At 60.6% G+C, this 14,296-nt stretch overlaps 1 protein-coding gene across 1 annotated transcript in view; it reads left to right on the top strand.

Annotated features, from left to right (window-relative positions):
* The window catches only part of ADAMTS17 (ADAM metallopeptidase with thrombospondin type 1 motif 17), a 194,812-nt gene extending 180,813 nt beyond the window's left edge, over positions 1-13,999 (top strand). Inside the window, exons 20-23 of the mRNA XM_036232032.1 lie at positions 160-364; positions 4,309-4,461; positions 11,730-11,907; positions 13,093-13,999. Of these exons, the coding sequence (XP_036087925.1) occupies positions 160-364; positions 4,309-4,461; positions 11,730-11,907; positions 13,093-13,265 (709 nt within the window). The 3' untranslated portion in view covers positions 13,266-13,999. The remainder of the gene's footprint in view (positions 1-159; positions 365-4,308; positions 4,462-11,729; positions 11,908-13,092) is intronic.
* Positions 14,000-14,296: the final 297 nt, after the last annotated feature.

The raw sequence follows: 14,296 nt of genomic DNA, 5'->3' as shown, positions 1-14,296 counted from the left end.
CGCTCCCCGTGCTCCGACGCGCCGGAACAATCTCTGAAGCGGACCGACGTCAAAGCTCTCTGCGCCCGTCCGCCTCCTCACGGGGTGCAGGCAGAGGGCCCCCCGGGGGGCTGGCCTCTCATTCCTTGTCCTCTCCCTGTCTCTCCCACTTCTGGGCAGGTGGGTGACCGGCCCGTGGAACCCCTGCTCAGCGACCTGCGAGAAAGGCATCCAGCACCGGGAGGTGACCTGCGTGTACCAGCTGCAGAATGGGACACACGTCGGCACTCGGCCGCTCTACTGCCCCGGCCCCCGGCCGGCGCTGGTGCAGAGCTGCGAAGGCCAGGACTGCCTGTCCGTCTGGGAGGCGTCCGAGTGGTCACAGGTGGGTGCCGGGGCTGCCGCCGGGGCTGAAGCCACCGCCAGGGGCCTCTGGGCCTCGTCCGCGGGGACCACAGCCTGGTTCCTTTTCCTCCATTGTGTTTGTGACGCGTCCCCACCTGTCCCAGCCCCTGCCAGCCCCCGGATCGACTCAGAGCTGTCTCCCAGCTCACGCATTCTTAAGCTCTATCTGAGATGACAACGTGGCTAAAAAAGTATGGAATATTGTATTTTCGATACTACATACCACAGTATACTTTCAGACTCATTTCCTTCGAAAAGTCTCACGTAAATATAGATGGATGGATGAATCGGTAGGTAGGTAGGTGACAGACAGACGGACCGGGTGACTTGGCATCCTTTGCACATATTTGGGCTGCCGCGCAGTCAGACGGGGGAGGTGGAGTCAAGACCCCTGAGGCCGTCTTTGCAGGATGCAGAGGCAGCAGATGCTGGGTGGGGCAGCTTTGACTGTGCAAGTCCGAGTTATAAATCTCATGCCATAAACCGGTTTTTTTTTTTGGAGGGTGGGGGAAGAGGTAAATTAAGCCTTAAGTTTTTCACTTTGCAGAACTGATCCCAGAAATATCACTTTATCTCCAGTGATCACATCCTTCTGGGCTCTGCGTTGACTCTGCCCTAATGATTTTGATTGTTTGGCTAGAAAACAAACAAACAACACACACAAAAAAAGAGCCGAATAAAGGGCCAGCTCCCCTCAGGTCCTCGTCAGACAGGCTGGTTCCAAGGCACTCCTCAGTGTGGAAAACATTTTTTAAGTTCCTTTTTGTTGCCAAACAGTTGGAATTATTTTGAACAAGAAAGTATTCAGCCCGTTCTTAACAGAAGGAAAACCCTGCCCTTGGCTCTTCTAAAACCTTTGCTTTTCAGACAGATTTTGACATGTAACAGTTTAAAGACCTGAGGGTTTAACCTGCCCTTTATGATATTTTAAGAAAAGAAGAAAATTTAAAAAAAAAAAAATTTTTTTTTTTAACTTATATGTACTTAGGTTTAAGTGTAACATTCAAGGGACCTTTTCGGGGGAGGGGACACATGTTGGAGGCGAGGGGTAGATGAGCAGTGCCCCCCCCCCAGTCCCTGCCTCCCATGAGCCTTAGGGCCTTGATCACCTGGCTCTTGATCCAAACAAGATTTATGTTTTAATCAGATCAAAACCATAAATTTTTCCATTCAGGCTCTTTGCTATGAAAAAAAAAAAAAAAAAAAAAAAGCCTCTTTACCAAAATAACCAAGCCCGACGTCATGAGCTATCATCTTTGGGTTAAAGAACGCCAAAATGTAAGACAGTCAGAATGAGATTTACAGGCCCACCTCTGTCCCTGCGTCTGTGAGTCTGACCCTGCCTGGTTCTGGTCCTGAAATAGCATCCACGCCAGTCAGTCTGACTCCGGCTCCGCCAGGGCTCCATCCAGCGAAACGCATCTTCCTAAATGTTCAACTTAGACTCAAATCTTCCTCCCCGCCCCCCACCCCGGCCCTGTGAAGATTTGCTCACAAAATTGGCGTTTCTGCCACTTGTGCCACGTGCTAAAGGCCCTCTGACATTTATCCGCCTGGCGACGCTTAGGTTTAAATTTCTCATGGGAGAGTTTAAATCGGGGCGGGGGGGCACCTTTATTCAGCCATCAGTGTTGATTACCCTCAGCATCCATCCCTGGCTTCTTCCCAGCTTTGTTAGAATGGAGAGCAGATGTCAAGAAGGAAGCAAAAGGTAGTGAGCGACTCTCTCCTGTCCTCTGTCCTCGGCTTGTGGGCCCCGTCCCTGGGTCAGGAGCCTGGAGAGACGCTGGACGCTGTCCCAGCCAACGGGCTGCTGGTCAGGCTGGACGATCCGTGTTTGAAATTCAAGGGAGAAGAGCAAGGAGCGCAGAGCAGAGTCAGAAACTCGGGCGGGCGTGGTGAGGGGCTGACCGCTGCCGATGAGGTCCGGGGTGTGAGCGTCGGCGTCAGGGAGGAGGCCGTGCGCCGAGGGGTGAGGACGGAGGGGCGGAATGGTCCGGGGACATCACCACGGAGAAGCAGGGGACAGCCCGGGGCTCCCAGCAGCACCCTGCTGGCCCCGGCGCACCCTGCCCAGGCGGCCCTGCGGGCGCAGCCTGCCGTGGACTGATCCTCGCCTCCGAGGTCCCGCGAAACCGGCCACGCGCAGGATACAACGCACGCGCCCTCCCAGCTCCCCAAGTGGCGGACGCCACAACCAGCTCTGACGCGTGTGTGTTCAGTGCAGGCCGGGCTAAATCCGCCTCAAAAAGAAAAGGAAAAAGCCCAGTGGGACCTTCAGACAGAGAGCTAAATTAAACGCGGGGGGAAAAACTAGATAACGTCAGGATAACTGTTAATCACAGAAACGTAAAGAACATTTGTCCTATAGGCATTTTTTCAGAAGCCGAGTGGGTTATAGCCGAAAAAAATCAGCTGTAGAGAAACCGAGAAGGTCTGACCCCAAGAGTTAGAGTCGCCGGGTCCGTCCCCCCTCCCCCCCCCCCCCCCACGGCTCACGCGCACCCCCCGCGAGGGCGCTGGGCCCCAGCCGTGGGGAGGGAACGGCGGCCCCCAGCGCCTCCCAGGCAGCCTGGGCCTCCTCGCGTCGGCACCGCTTGGCCGACCGCAGTCATCGGGCCCCGTCCCTGTGAGTCACGCGCTCGCCCCGCAGTGGGGACGGGGCTTCCGCGCCTGGCTCCCCAGCGTCACCTGTGATGGCCGGCCGGCTCGTGCACGCTGTCACTCATGCCCCGCCCGAGGGCACGCGTCCGCCCTGCCTGGGCTTCCTTCCGCCTTGTGTTTCCACGTGGGGAAGCCCTCCTGCCAGCCCGGACGCCGTCCCTCCCTGAGCTCCGGGCGGCGGCACCAGGAGGAGGCTCCGACTCCCCCCGCGGGGCCCCCGTGTCCCCCCCCCCCCATCACCCTCTGCCTCCCCGTCCACGCACGTGGCTGCCCGAGGCCGTGGGAATCGGGAACTCCGCACTGGGACGTCATCGTCACCCCTCAGGCCCTACCCGGGCCCCCTCCCCACGCTGTGCCCTGCCCCGTGTCCCGGGAAGTAAGGGATACTGTGGCCGTTCTTGGCATGCACCCTTGAAACAGGCGTTGCAACAGCCGCCAGCTGCCCAATGTGAAAGTCACCTGCGACGCTGACTCCGTGTCCACCCTGAGCTGGAGCCTTTGCCCCAGTCTGGCCCTGCGGGGGCCGCGTGCCTGGGGGCCGTGTGCCTGGGGGCCGCGTACTTGGGGCCGTGTGCCTGGGGCCGTGTGCCTGGGGGCCACGTGCCTGGGGCTGTGTGCCTGGGGGTCCTGTACCTGGAGGCCATGTACCTGGGGTTCTGTACCTGGGGGCTGTGTACCTGGGGGCTGCATACCTGGGGGGTCGCATACCTGGGGGCCGTATACCTGGGGGCCATGGACCCGAAAGCCATGGACCTGGGGTCTGTGTAACTGAGGCTGTGTACCTAGGGTCCTATATCTGGGGGTCCTGTACCTGGGGTCCTATACCTGGGGGCTACGTACCTGGGGGCCGTGCACCTGGGGGGTCGCATACCTGGGGCCCGTGGGCCCAGAAGCCATGGGCCCAGGGTCTGTGTACCTGGGGCCGTGTACCTAGGGTCCTGTATCTGGGGGTCACGTTCCTGGGGGTCCATACCTGGGGGTCGTGCACCTGGGGGTTGCGTACCTGGGGGCCGTGGACCTGGGAGCCATGGGCCCGGGGTCTGTGTACCTGGGGCCATGGGCCCGGGGTCCTGTACCTGGGGGTCCGTACCTGGGGGCTGGCTGGGACCCTGTGCACAAGTCCAGGAGGCTTGAAGGACACGAACCCAGCACCCTGCTCCTCGCGTGCCCAGCACCGGGCCTGGCAGCCTGTGGGGACTTCCCCGGCGTCGGGGCTCCAGCCGGGCTGGCCTGGGTTAAATGCTCGGTGCTGTCTTGCAGTGTTCGGCCACCTGCGGCACAGGCACGCGGAAGCGGACGGTGACGTGCACCAACTCACAGGGGAAGTGCGACGCTTCCACGAGGCCGCGGGCCGAGGAGGCGTGCGAGGACCACAGCGGCTGCTACGAGTGGAAAACGGGGGACTGGTCCAAGGTGAGGCCCGCGCGCCTGCGCGGCCGCCCGGCGGGCGGCGGGGGGCGGGGCCTCGGGGCGGGAACGCGCCCCCGCCCCACGGGCCTCGGTTCACGGCGGCGACCCCAGTGTGGCCGCTCGCTTTCCAGACCCCGTGCCTGCCGGTGACCCCGCACGGCGTGCGCTTCCAAGGGAACCGACCGGCCCCCAGAGCGCAGGGCGGGGTGCTTCGAGCCCTGGCTCCCCGAGGGGCGCTGGCCAGGCCGCCTTCGCAGGGGCCCCGTAACGGCGAGGGAGCCTTGGCCGAGGCACACACCCAGGGGCGCCCGCACTTTCGTCGTGTCCGGGATGCTTGGGTGAGGGCGGGCGGGAGAAAGCAGGGGTCTTCTCCCCCGCTGAGCTCAGCGCTGGGGCGGCAGGATCAGGCGGCGCTCGAATGAGTTTAAAACAAAGATCTGTGCTGTTGAGCCCGTGTTTGCATTAGTTCACCGGCGTCTTTGCCGGGTGCCGGTTTACCGCCAGCTGAGAGCTAAGTGCCCTTGTCCCGTGTGAGAAGCGTCCGAGGTGGTTCTTCTAAAGAGCCTTTTCCCCCAAACTGGAAACTTTCTAATGAAATTTCCTAAAGTCCGAATCTCAAACGAGAGCGGCGAAAAACACCTCCCTGTTTCCCTCTCTCACTGTCTCTTCACTCCAAGGCTTGCAGGCGGGTGGCCCGGGAGCCTCTGTTTTGTCGCGTGGGCTGCACGATCTCGTAAACATTTTGAAATTAGCTGCTGACATTTAAAAACGGAACTGTCACCTGGAAGCTTGGATCTGGGCCTCTCTCTGAGAATCTGGCAACCAGGCACGGTGGCCTGGGTCCTCGCATGGCCACCGGCCCCTCGCCCCAGACCGCAGGTCTCCAGCTCCCCAAGCCCCTCGCAGCCACATGGGGCTTTGATTTAGCTGCTCGGCCCTGGCAGGGAACGTGGTGTGTGCTCTGCTTTAGGGAGGAAGGAATGGTTTGTCTGTCGGAAAGCAGAACTTACTGGAGTCTGGTCTTTGCAGAAGTGCCATCCCCCGCGTAGGTCAGACTGCAGACTGCCCCTCGGAGTGCGTAAAATCCACCTTTCTCAGGCTCCAGCCGCCTGGCTGGGCGGTAGGGCGACGTCTGGATCACAGTGGGTTTGAGGACGACCAAAATCGCCTCCTTTCTGTTTACTCCCGAGTCAGAAAATCTGACCAAAGCAACAGAACCGAGGCCAGCAATCCAGTTTCTCCAAAAATCAAACATGCGAATGTAATAAAGCTGAGTGCGGAGCTGCCCGGATGATTCTTAGATTGCAGGGGAGACTCCGCATGAAGGCCCTCGCAAAATAAATACGCCGTTAGGATGTGGAGTCTCGGGAGAGCGGCGTTAAGAGGCCCACTTACAGCTCCGGGTCACCGATTAATGGGTCTTGACCTCTTGACCCTTGGTCTCTTTATCTCTGAACCAGGAAGCATGGACGCTGGCCCTGCCTGCTTCTCAGGGCTGCTCGGAGCTTGCAAGGTGCTAGTACTTGGTGTGACTTAGCACTCTGGCGCCTAAGCCTGTCTCCCTGCCTCAGATCTAGCGCCCAGTGTTCACATTTTGGGGGCTTTCCGAGCTAACGTTCTCTTACTAACAGCTGCCCAGCCTCTTAGAGACCCCACGTCGATCGGTGTCTCAAAGCCAGGCGCATCCAGACCCAGCCCGGGAAAGGCCACCAGTGTGTCCCAGAGGCGAGGTGTCAACAGCTTAGGATCTGGTCAGACAACGTTCTGTGACAGAATCGTGTAAAGCTTGCCAGACAGGTCACCGAGCGTCCAGAGGGCGAGGCAGGAGCAGCACCCAGCGCAGTGACAGGCAGGACCTCGTCTGGTCTGCGGACGCCCAGCTGTGCATCGGAACGCAGCCGCCATTATCCCGGGGGAGCGAGCAGGGTCCCCGTGGCCCCGCGCGGGCCGCAGCCTTGCACTAGTGAAGGGCGCGGGAGGCCGGGGTGAGGTGAGCCGGCTCGGGTCTGGGCCGCCTGGCCCCGTGTCCTCTGCGCCGTGGCCCCTGTGCTTCCTGCCACCAGGCCCTCGAGCCAGGGTCATAAGCCCTGGGGATAGAGGCTGCGAGAGGCTCTGATGGGGGTGGAGGGTCTTTGAAACAGTCGCCAATGGGACAGTAAGCGTGGCCCCCGCGGTCTCCTGGGCTCCAGGCCCATCAGCCGGAATCAAGAGCTCTCGGGATAAGCAGCCCAAGCTGTCAGAGGTCGCTTCGGCTTTCTGGTCCCCTGGCTGTAGTGTCTCAGCCGGAATCTGTAGGTCGGCAGGCTGCAAATTCAGAGAATCGGAGTAAAACCTGAAGCTAAGGCTGAGAAGAGGAGGAAGAAGACGTTTGAAAGGGAGCGTGAGTGGATGGGGGAGGCGTGTGCACACGTGTGCATGCGTGTGCGTGCATGCGTGTGTCTAGGGAAGCATTTCCAGTCTCGAGCTGGAGCAGAGACGGGATTGTCATCGTTGTTTAGACCTGCTGTTGCAGGTTCTGGCAGCTCCCGAGGTTGGCGTGGCCCGGGCCAAGTCGGGGGAGAGCTGTCAAAAGTGCTTTTGAAGAGCTTTTGACGTCTCACCCGCCAAGCGCCTTTCAGACGCACAGAAAATGGAGTTACCGTGGGGGTGTTCTTGCCCCCCACCTCCTTCCCTCCCTCCCTCCTTCCCTCTCTCTCTCTCATTCTTTGGCAGGCCGGCCCCTCGGAGAACGACGCAGTGAGAACCCGGGTGGGCACTCGGCACACGGAGGGCTCGCCCCCTCCTCGCGTCACCCTGCCGGGTCCCCCGCTCGCCCCCCAGCCCGCGCTGCAGGCCCCGGAACGCTCGCGTGCATCAGGCTTTCCTGCAGCATGCTCCTCTTCCTGAGATTTGCTAATTCTCAAAACACCGCTCTGGGATCGGGGGTTATTTACAGTCGTGATTTTACAGCCGCGAGGAGGGAGGAGAGGGGCGTCCTCACCTGTCATTAGGGCTGGCCCCCATGCGATGACAGAGAAGGGACCTCTCCCTGCTCGGGGCGGTGTGGCCTGGCCGTGAGGAGTGCGGGCCTCGGGCATCGAGAGCGGGGGCCGGGCCGGGAGGCCGCTGCTGGGTGCCCGCCGACGCCGAGGGCGCATCTGGGGAAGGTCGTCCCGCACCCCCCTGTGCAGGGACCACGGCAGGGCCCTCGGTGGCTGTTAGCGTAGGCACTAGCGAGGAATGGCAGAAGGGATGAAAGCCGGTGCCAGCCTCGGTTGGCGGACAGCGAGCTGGAAGTCGGGCCCTGTGGCTGCCGTGGTTATTTTATCATCATCATCATTACTGCACAGAAGCCAGGCCAGGGACGCTTGCACAGTGTCACCTGGTCCAGGAGCAGGTGGGCAGGAAACGCTCATCTGCGGGGAGGGAGGTCTCCCTCTCAGCTTCACATCAGCCCTTTAGAATTCGCATCACAGGCCTAATCAAGTATTTCTCTTTCCCTTGTCGCCATGAACCTTTTGCCCTCTGTGCACCAAAAACTTTTAGTCTGAGTATTGCTTTTCCAGTAGACCTTCCACCCCAGGTGTCTCGGACTCCCTCTCGGAGCGAAGCAAGGGGCCGTGGGTTGGGTGGCCGGTCCCCAGGCCTTGTTCGTGACGCGGGGCTGCGGGCACTTGCCGGGGTCGGGGGAGGGGCGTGAGGGGCTGCACTTTTTCATCGGGCTCATCTGACAAGGAGCTTTTCTGGTGGGTCCATTGCCCACCCCATTTTTGTCTCATCCTCCTGTGTCCTGGGGAGCCACATGAAGCGTTAATGTAACGAGCGACTTAAAAAAAAAAAAAAATCACCCAGCAGTGAAAGACGGCTTCAGACAAGACCGGATGTGTTTTCTATGGATCTGTTTGCTTGGATTTTAAACGCCAGAAAAATGGCTTCGCTTGGGGCTAATTCGATACTATCAGAGACTCTGCCTTTCCTCGCTGTGTAATTGAGGCCGAGGCCGAGGGCAGACCGAGACGGGATTTTGTTTTCTGAGCCTGTGTCATCCTTCCCGCAGCAAGCTCCGGTCCCAGGAGGGCGCCCTCAGACCTGTGCGGGATCACGTTTGTCTTTGGGGCCACGTCAGCCTCTGTTGTACTCCCAGAGGTCATCTGGCTCAGGAGCGGGGAACAGGTGGACACCCACACCTGCCGGCAGAGGCCTGGTGACGGGCCCGGCCCCCCAGGGAGAGCTGAGCGAGAAGGCCAGGCGTCTGTCAGTGTTCCTGGTCGGCCCTCTGCTCTCGGCCCTGCGCTCACTGCCGTCGATGATAATAGCGGTGCTTCTCGAGGGCCCACTCGACCCCGGCCTCCCAGCTGGGCACCTGGTCCGAGCTGTCTCTGATCACAGAAACCATTCTGCAAAGAAGGTTTCGTTATCCTTATGCCACAGGTGTAAAGAAACCGAGGCTCAGACAGGCTAAGTGACTTGCCCAAGGTCACACAGCTAGCGAGTCGGTACAGCGTGCTAAGAGGCCCACCCCAGGGAACGTGGGGCTACGCGTGGATTTCAGGCTGGTTAGTCACCATCTCAGCTCAAAGGAAAGTACAGCCAAGCGTGGAAAACGAGTCATTGCGGGAGTCTTCTACTTTTATTTCTAACTATATAGGTAATTCCGTCTCGTTCTAGAAGTCACAGAAAAGAAGCATTAGCCCCACAAACCAGGTGACAGCATGGTAAATTTTTTTTTTCATGGTCTGCCTTCCGGACTTTGATACAGGTGCCCACACATGAGTCTTGAGGGAAAACGGGAAGGTTTCGGGACGTGCCACTTTGTCACCTGACACATTGTGACCTCTGTGGGTCACACGGTCCCCAGGCAGATAAGCAACCACCCAGTGTTCTCAAAAGCTCTTCTCAGTGAGTACAAGCCACTCACAGCCCAGAGCTGTATAAACAACAGCCCCTAGGACTCCAGCTGAAATTTTGCAAAACCTCATCCAGGGCTCGAAAGCCTCCAAGGACCAGTTTTCTTTTTTTCCAGACTGGAAAATCAAAAGCCAGTGACCCGTGCTAGGAAAGACAGTGAATCAGGTGACCTGGTATTTGATTCCTGGCCTCCCGTGCAAGCGCCATCCTGCACAACCTCTCCTTCATACAGGAAGATGGCGTTTGTTTCGTGGAATGGGGCAGCCTGGGTCCTGTCCCTCCTTGGCCACTAATTCTCTGACCTTGGGCAAGATGCTGACCCCTGCTGAGCTCGGCGGCCCACGTCAGCCTCAGGACTGTTCCACACTATTGTGAGATCTTACAGGACAAGTGAACACACCACCCTGCCTGCACACTCACGAAAACTATTCCTCCCACACACACACGCAGCCCTAAAGCAGGGGAAGCCACACTGAGAACCATCAGAGGGGAAATCAGTCCTCAAGGTCAAGGTCACCCCTGAACGCGGGAGGTTTACGATGGGCCTTGATCATTTCCGGGCGCAGACCTTGTCAATTTCACACTTGGTTTTAATAGACCCACAGGGCCGAGGCCTTGCCGGATTTTTCACTTACACAATAGCGGCACCTGCAAAAGACATCGAAACCCTCCCTGGCGGTCCCGGCCAGGAAGTGACTCAGCCGGGCTGACGGCCCAGCCGGCGGGGCCTGGCACCTGGTGGCAGTGATGCCGTGTAGTGACCGGCGTCTGCTCCGGCAGCCTGCGCGGCCTCCTGGGGGCCCAGAAACCCTACGACCGCCTGTCCCGTGTGGGTGCCCCTGCTCCCCAACTAGGAACATGAGGACGCCGGGCTCGTCCTCGTCCTGGGGGTGTCTGCTGCGGTGGCAGCAGGGGTCTAGGCCAGGGGTCCACGTTAAGAGCTGACAAGAAAAGGGGTCTCGACGCTGCCTGTAGACCCCTCTCTTCCCCGCGAGTCTCATTAGTGCCAAATAACCACAGAACTAGGCCCTGAGTACGTGCGGATCCCCGCTTTCCCGGAGAGCGGGGTGTTCTTTTTTTTTTTTTTTTTTAATTATATGACCAATTTAGATCCAAAAGTCTTTAATCTGGTAGGTGGACTTGTCGAATGCCTGCTTAAAATATGGGAGTTATTCATGTAGTTATGCGTTCATATTTAAAGCTGCGTATTTTAATTTAGAAACGTGACCATTTTCTCTCTAGCGCGCTGTAAAGTTGAACCTGATGAAGCTGCGGCTTGTACAGGGTCAAAAACAGCTGGAAACAAGCAGCCGTGTAAGGCACAGCCCTGCGCTTGTGGCGTCTGTCTGCCCCGTCCGTCCCTCGCTCGGCTTTCTGAGTCACCTGTTCCGGTCGCCAGAGTGGGTGTGGCCGCTGCCCACAGCTTCTCTGAGATGCGCATAGCTCTGACTCTGTGTGCTGCTTTCCCTGGGTGCCCCCTCACGAGGCGCGGCACAAGATCACACTGTGTTAGCACATGACTTTGGCTTGGGTTGGCGTGACCTTGCCCTGCGTTGGCGTGACCTTGCCCTGCGTTGGCGTGGTTCTGCTCCGTGTTGGTAGGACTCTGCGCTGGCATGGCCTCGGCCATGGGAAATTCACCCCCAGGCATCACGGGGCGCCTCCCCACACACAGGGCCAGGCAGAGGCCAGGAGCCTGACACAGCTCTAAGTGCCGGGGAGACCCCCGTGGTCAGCAGGCCAGTCCCGACAGGACGCCAGCCGGCCCCCCTGCCCAGTGCCTCAGCGCCAAAGCCCAGCTCTCTGCCTGCAGCAGGGGTGAGGGCTGGGAGGTGACATGCTGCTGGCATGTAGTCATATGTCTTAGCTCAAGCTGCGACACTAAAATGCGCAGACCGGGCGGCTTAAACAAGACATTTATTTCTCGCGGTTCTGGAGGCTGAGAAGTCCAAGGTCAGGGTTCTCGGCGAGGGCACCCTTCCTGGCTCACAGACACCTGCCTCCTTGCTGTGTCCTCCCGGGGTGGACAGAGAGAGCCCTGGCCTCTCCTCCTTTGCTTACGAGGACGCTGATCTCATCATGGGAGCCCCGCCCCCCCGCCCAAGGTCGCATCTCAAGCAATTAGCTCCCCAAGGCCCACCTCCAAGTGCCATGATGCCACCGAGGGTAAGGGCTGCAAGCGAATGTTGGAGAGACCGAAACGCTCAGAAATGGCGTCTCGAAACGGTTCCGTCAGGCAGCCGGGCCCTCTTGTCCTGCAATTATTCGAGCACCTGAGAACGACATGCAGGGGCCAGGCCCAGGGCGGCCGCACCGTGGGGTCAGCGTCACAGCCCCCCAGGCCGGGCCGGGCCCCCCGCTCAGGCTGTCCCTGTCTCTGGCAGTGCTCGTCGACCTGTGGGAAGGGCCTGCAGTCCCGCGTGGTACAGTGCATGCACAAGGTCACCGGGCGCCATGGCAACGAGTGTCCCGCCCTCTCAAAGCCCGCCGCCTACAGACAGTGCTACCAGGAGGCCTGCAACGACAAGATCAACGTGAACACCATCACCTCGCCGCGCCTCGGTGAGTGCCTCTGCTGGCCCCCGCTGCGGAGAGGTGCCCCGTGCCCCGGGCAGCCAGTCCCCGCGGGCGGTAGGGTCCCTTAGGCCGGAAAGCCCCCTCCCGGAGCCTTATTCGAGTCCTGGTGGGGGCCGCCATCTGTCGGTTCTGTCGGAGAGAGAGGTTTCAGAGACAGAATTTCCTTCCCTGTCGTGAGTAAGGTGGTTGTGGCCTCAAACACGGCCCTAGTGTCCCTCTGGCCCCTCCGCCAACAAATGAGGGGGGGGGCACGGGAGAGTGTTCCTCGAATGTTTCGGGGTTCCTGTGCATGAGGCGAAGGGTCCAGGGTGTCGTTCGTGAGGACTTGGCGACGTGCGCAGGGGGCATGTGTCCTTCACTGATGCTTGAGAAGAGAACGGGGGTGTTGGCAGGTGGGGCCCTCAGGGCGGGGGGCTTTCGCGTGAGCAGTTTGGCCCCGAGCGCTCCGAAGCGGCGCTTTAGCAGGCCAGGTCCCCGCCCGGCAGTGGCGCCGGAAGGAGAAGGTCCAACGCCGATCCGACCACGTCTGTGAGCAGAGCTGCTGCCTGTCCGAGCAGAAATCCCCACAGAGTGTGTTCCCACCGGAGCCCCTCTCCCTGACGCTGGAGTGCCACCAGCCTGCGGGGCTTCCTGGGTGACCTCCCTGGGGGGTCTCGGAGCTCACCAGGCTCCACCCCGCCGTTGCAGGCACGAGCCGCTCCCCCCCCATATGTTCCAGAGACCACCCTCAGGACGCCCTCTTTGCAGAACCAAGACCCTGGAGAAGATTTGAGGCACTTGCTTGCGCTGCGACCTTGTGCTTTTGTGAGCGCTTTGATCCTCACTGCCCAGGGCCGCCCATTCTGTTTCATAAATGCCGGCGGTGGTGACACTTCCCACCACACGATGTCAGTAAGTGCCGCTTAGCTCAGAAGCAGAGCGTGTCGCACCCTCGCCCGGAGGAGACGGCCAGGCCCCCGAACCCTGCCCGGTGGTCAGGGTCCTCGTGTAGGAAGCGGCGTCCACAGTGGCCCGGGCAGGGGACGTGGCGTCCTCGGTCCGTGCCAGGCTCCAGGGTCCCGCACCGAGGGCGGCGTCCCAGGGCGTCGGGCCACGGGCCCTCTGTGCCTGCGTCGTGGTCTCCCTGCGCGGCCCGTAATTCTGGGCTTTTTCTCTCCACTGTCCCCTTAGCCGCTCTGACCTACAAGTGCACACGGGACCAGTGGACAGTGTACTGTCGGGTGATCCGAGAGAAGAACCTGTGCCAGGACATGCGCTGGTACCAGCGCTGCTGCCAGACCTGTCGGGACTTCTACGCCGACAAGATGCGCCGGCCGCCGTCGCCGCCGTCGCCAAGCTCGTGACACGCGCTCCCGCGGCGCCCCGGTGCCCGCCTCCCGACAACGTGGCCGGCCGGAAGCCCGCCCGCCCCGGAGCGCACGCGACCCGCAGCCGGGACCCCTGCACGCTCGCCACGCTCGCCCGCACGGCTGCCCCCCAGATCCGATCCCGCGGCACTCGAGAGCGAGCTCGACGTTTGCCGTTAGTGCGTTTATACTTAATATGTTGTCAGCAGCCACTGGATGGCTTTCTACGTGACGGAGAAAGATAGGCTCACACAGTCGCCACAGTTTCTGGGGTTCCGCGTACCTCCAAAGGAGCGCCTGTCGACAGAGAGCCACGTCCCCGGTGCCTCGGTCGTGGATTTCCTCTGATGTCCGAATCCCGGTGCTCGATGTACTGTGGGTGCGAATATCCCAAGGTGAGTCATTCGACGTGAAATCGGGCTTTATTCCGACAGCCAGGGACACCCAGGGACAGATGCCAGCCAGCCTCTGCTGGTGGCCTCTCCTGAGAGGGCCTGGCGGCTGGAGCCCTTCGCGACATCACAGAAATCAGCACGTGGCCTCTCTGCCCGTCGCTGAACGCACTTGCCCCGGGAGTGGCTCCGCATAAGCCACCGCCCACGTGGAGAGAACATTCCCGAAAGGTTTGGCACTGGGGCGGCTGCCACGCAGGGGAACAAGAGCCTCCCTGGAGGTGCGTGAAGCGAGACACCTGAACGTTTGGCCGTGGGCTCGCCTGCGGCCGTAAAGGAGAGCGCCCAGGACAGCTGCGTGTGCCTTCTGGGGGCCTCCGCTCCAGCCCGCGCTTCACAGAGCTTTGCACCTTGCACATGGCCGCCCGTTGACCTTGACCGCCTCTCTGCCGTTGAGTCGAACCTCTGACGCCGCCAGCTCAGGCCCGGCCGCTTCGCCCGTCACGGGCCAGGCTCCCTCCGGGCTCACTGCACGCCCACCGAGCCTTCCCCTAGCCCACACCTTGTCCTGCTGCCATTACGGACCCCTCCTCTTAGTGGGGCGAGAATGCCACTCGGAAGAGCCCGCAGAAGGCC

This window comes from Rousettus aegyptiacus, unplaced genomic scaffold (assembly GCF_014176215.1).
Source record: "Rousettus aegyptiacus isolate mRouAeg1 unplaced genomic scaffold, mRouAeg1.p scaffold_m13_p_14, whole genome shotgun sequence".
Taxonomy (NCBI): Eukaryota; Metazoa; Chordata; class Mammalia; order Chiroptera; family Pteropodidae; genus Rousettus; species Rousettus aegyptiacus.
This window is presented reverse-complemented; position numbering and strand designations above follow the sequence as displayed.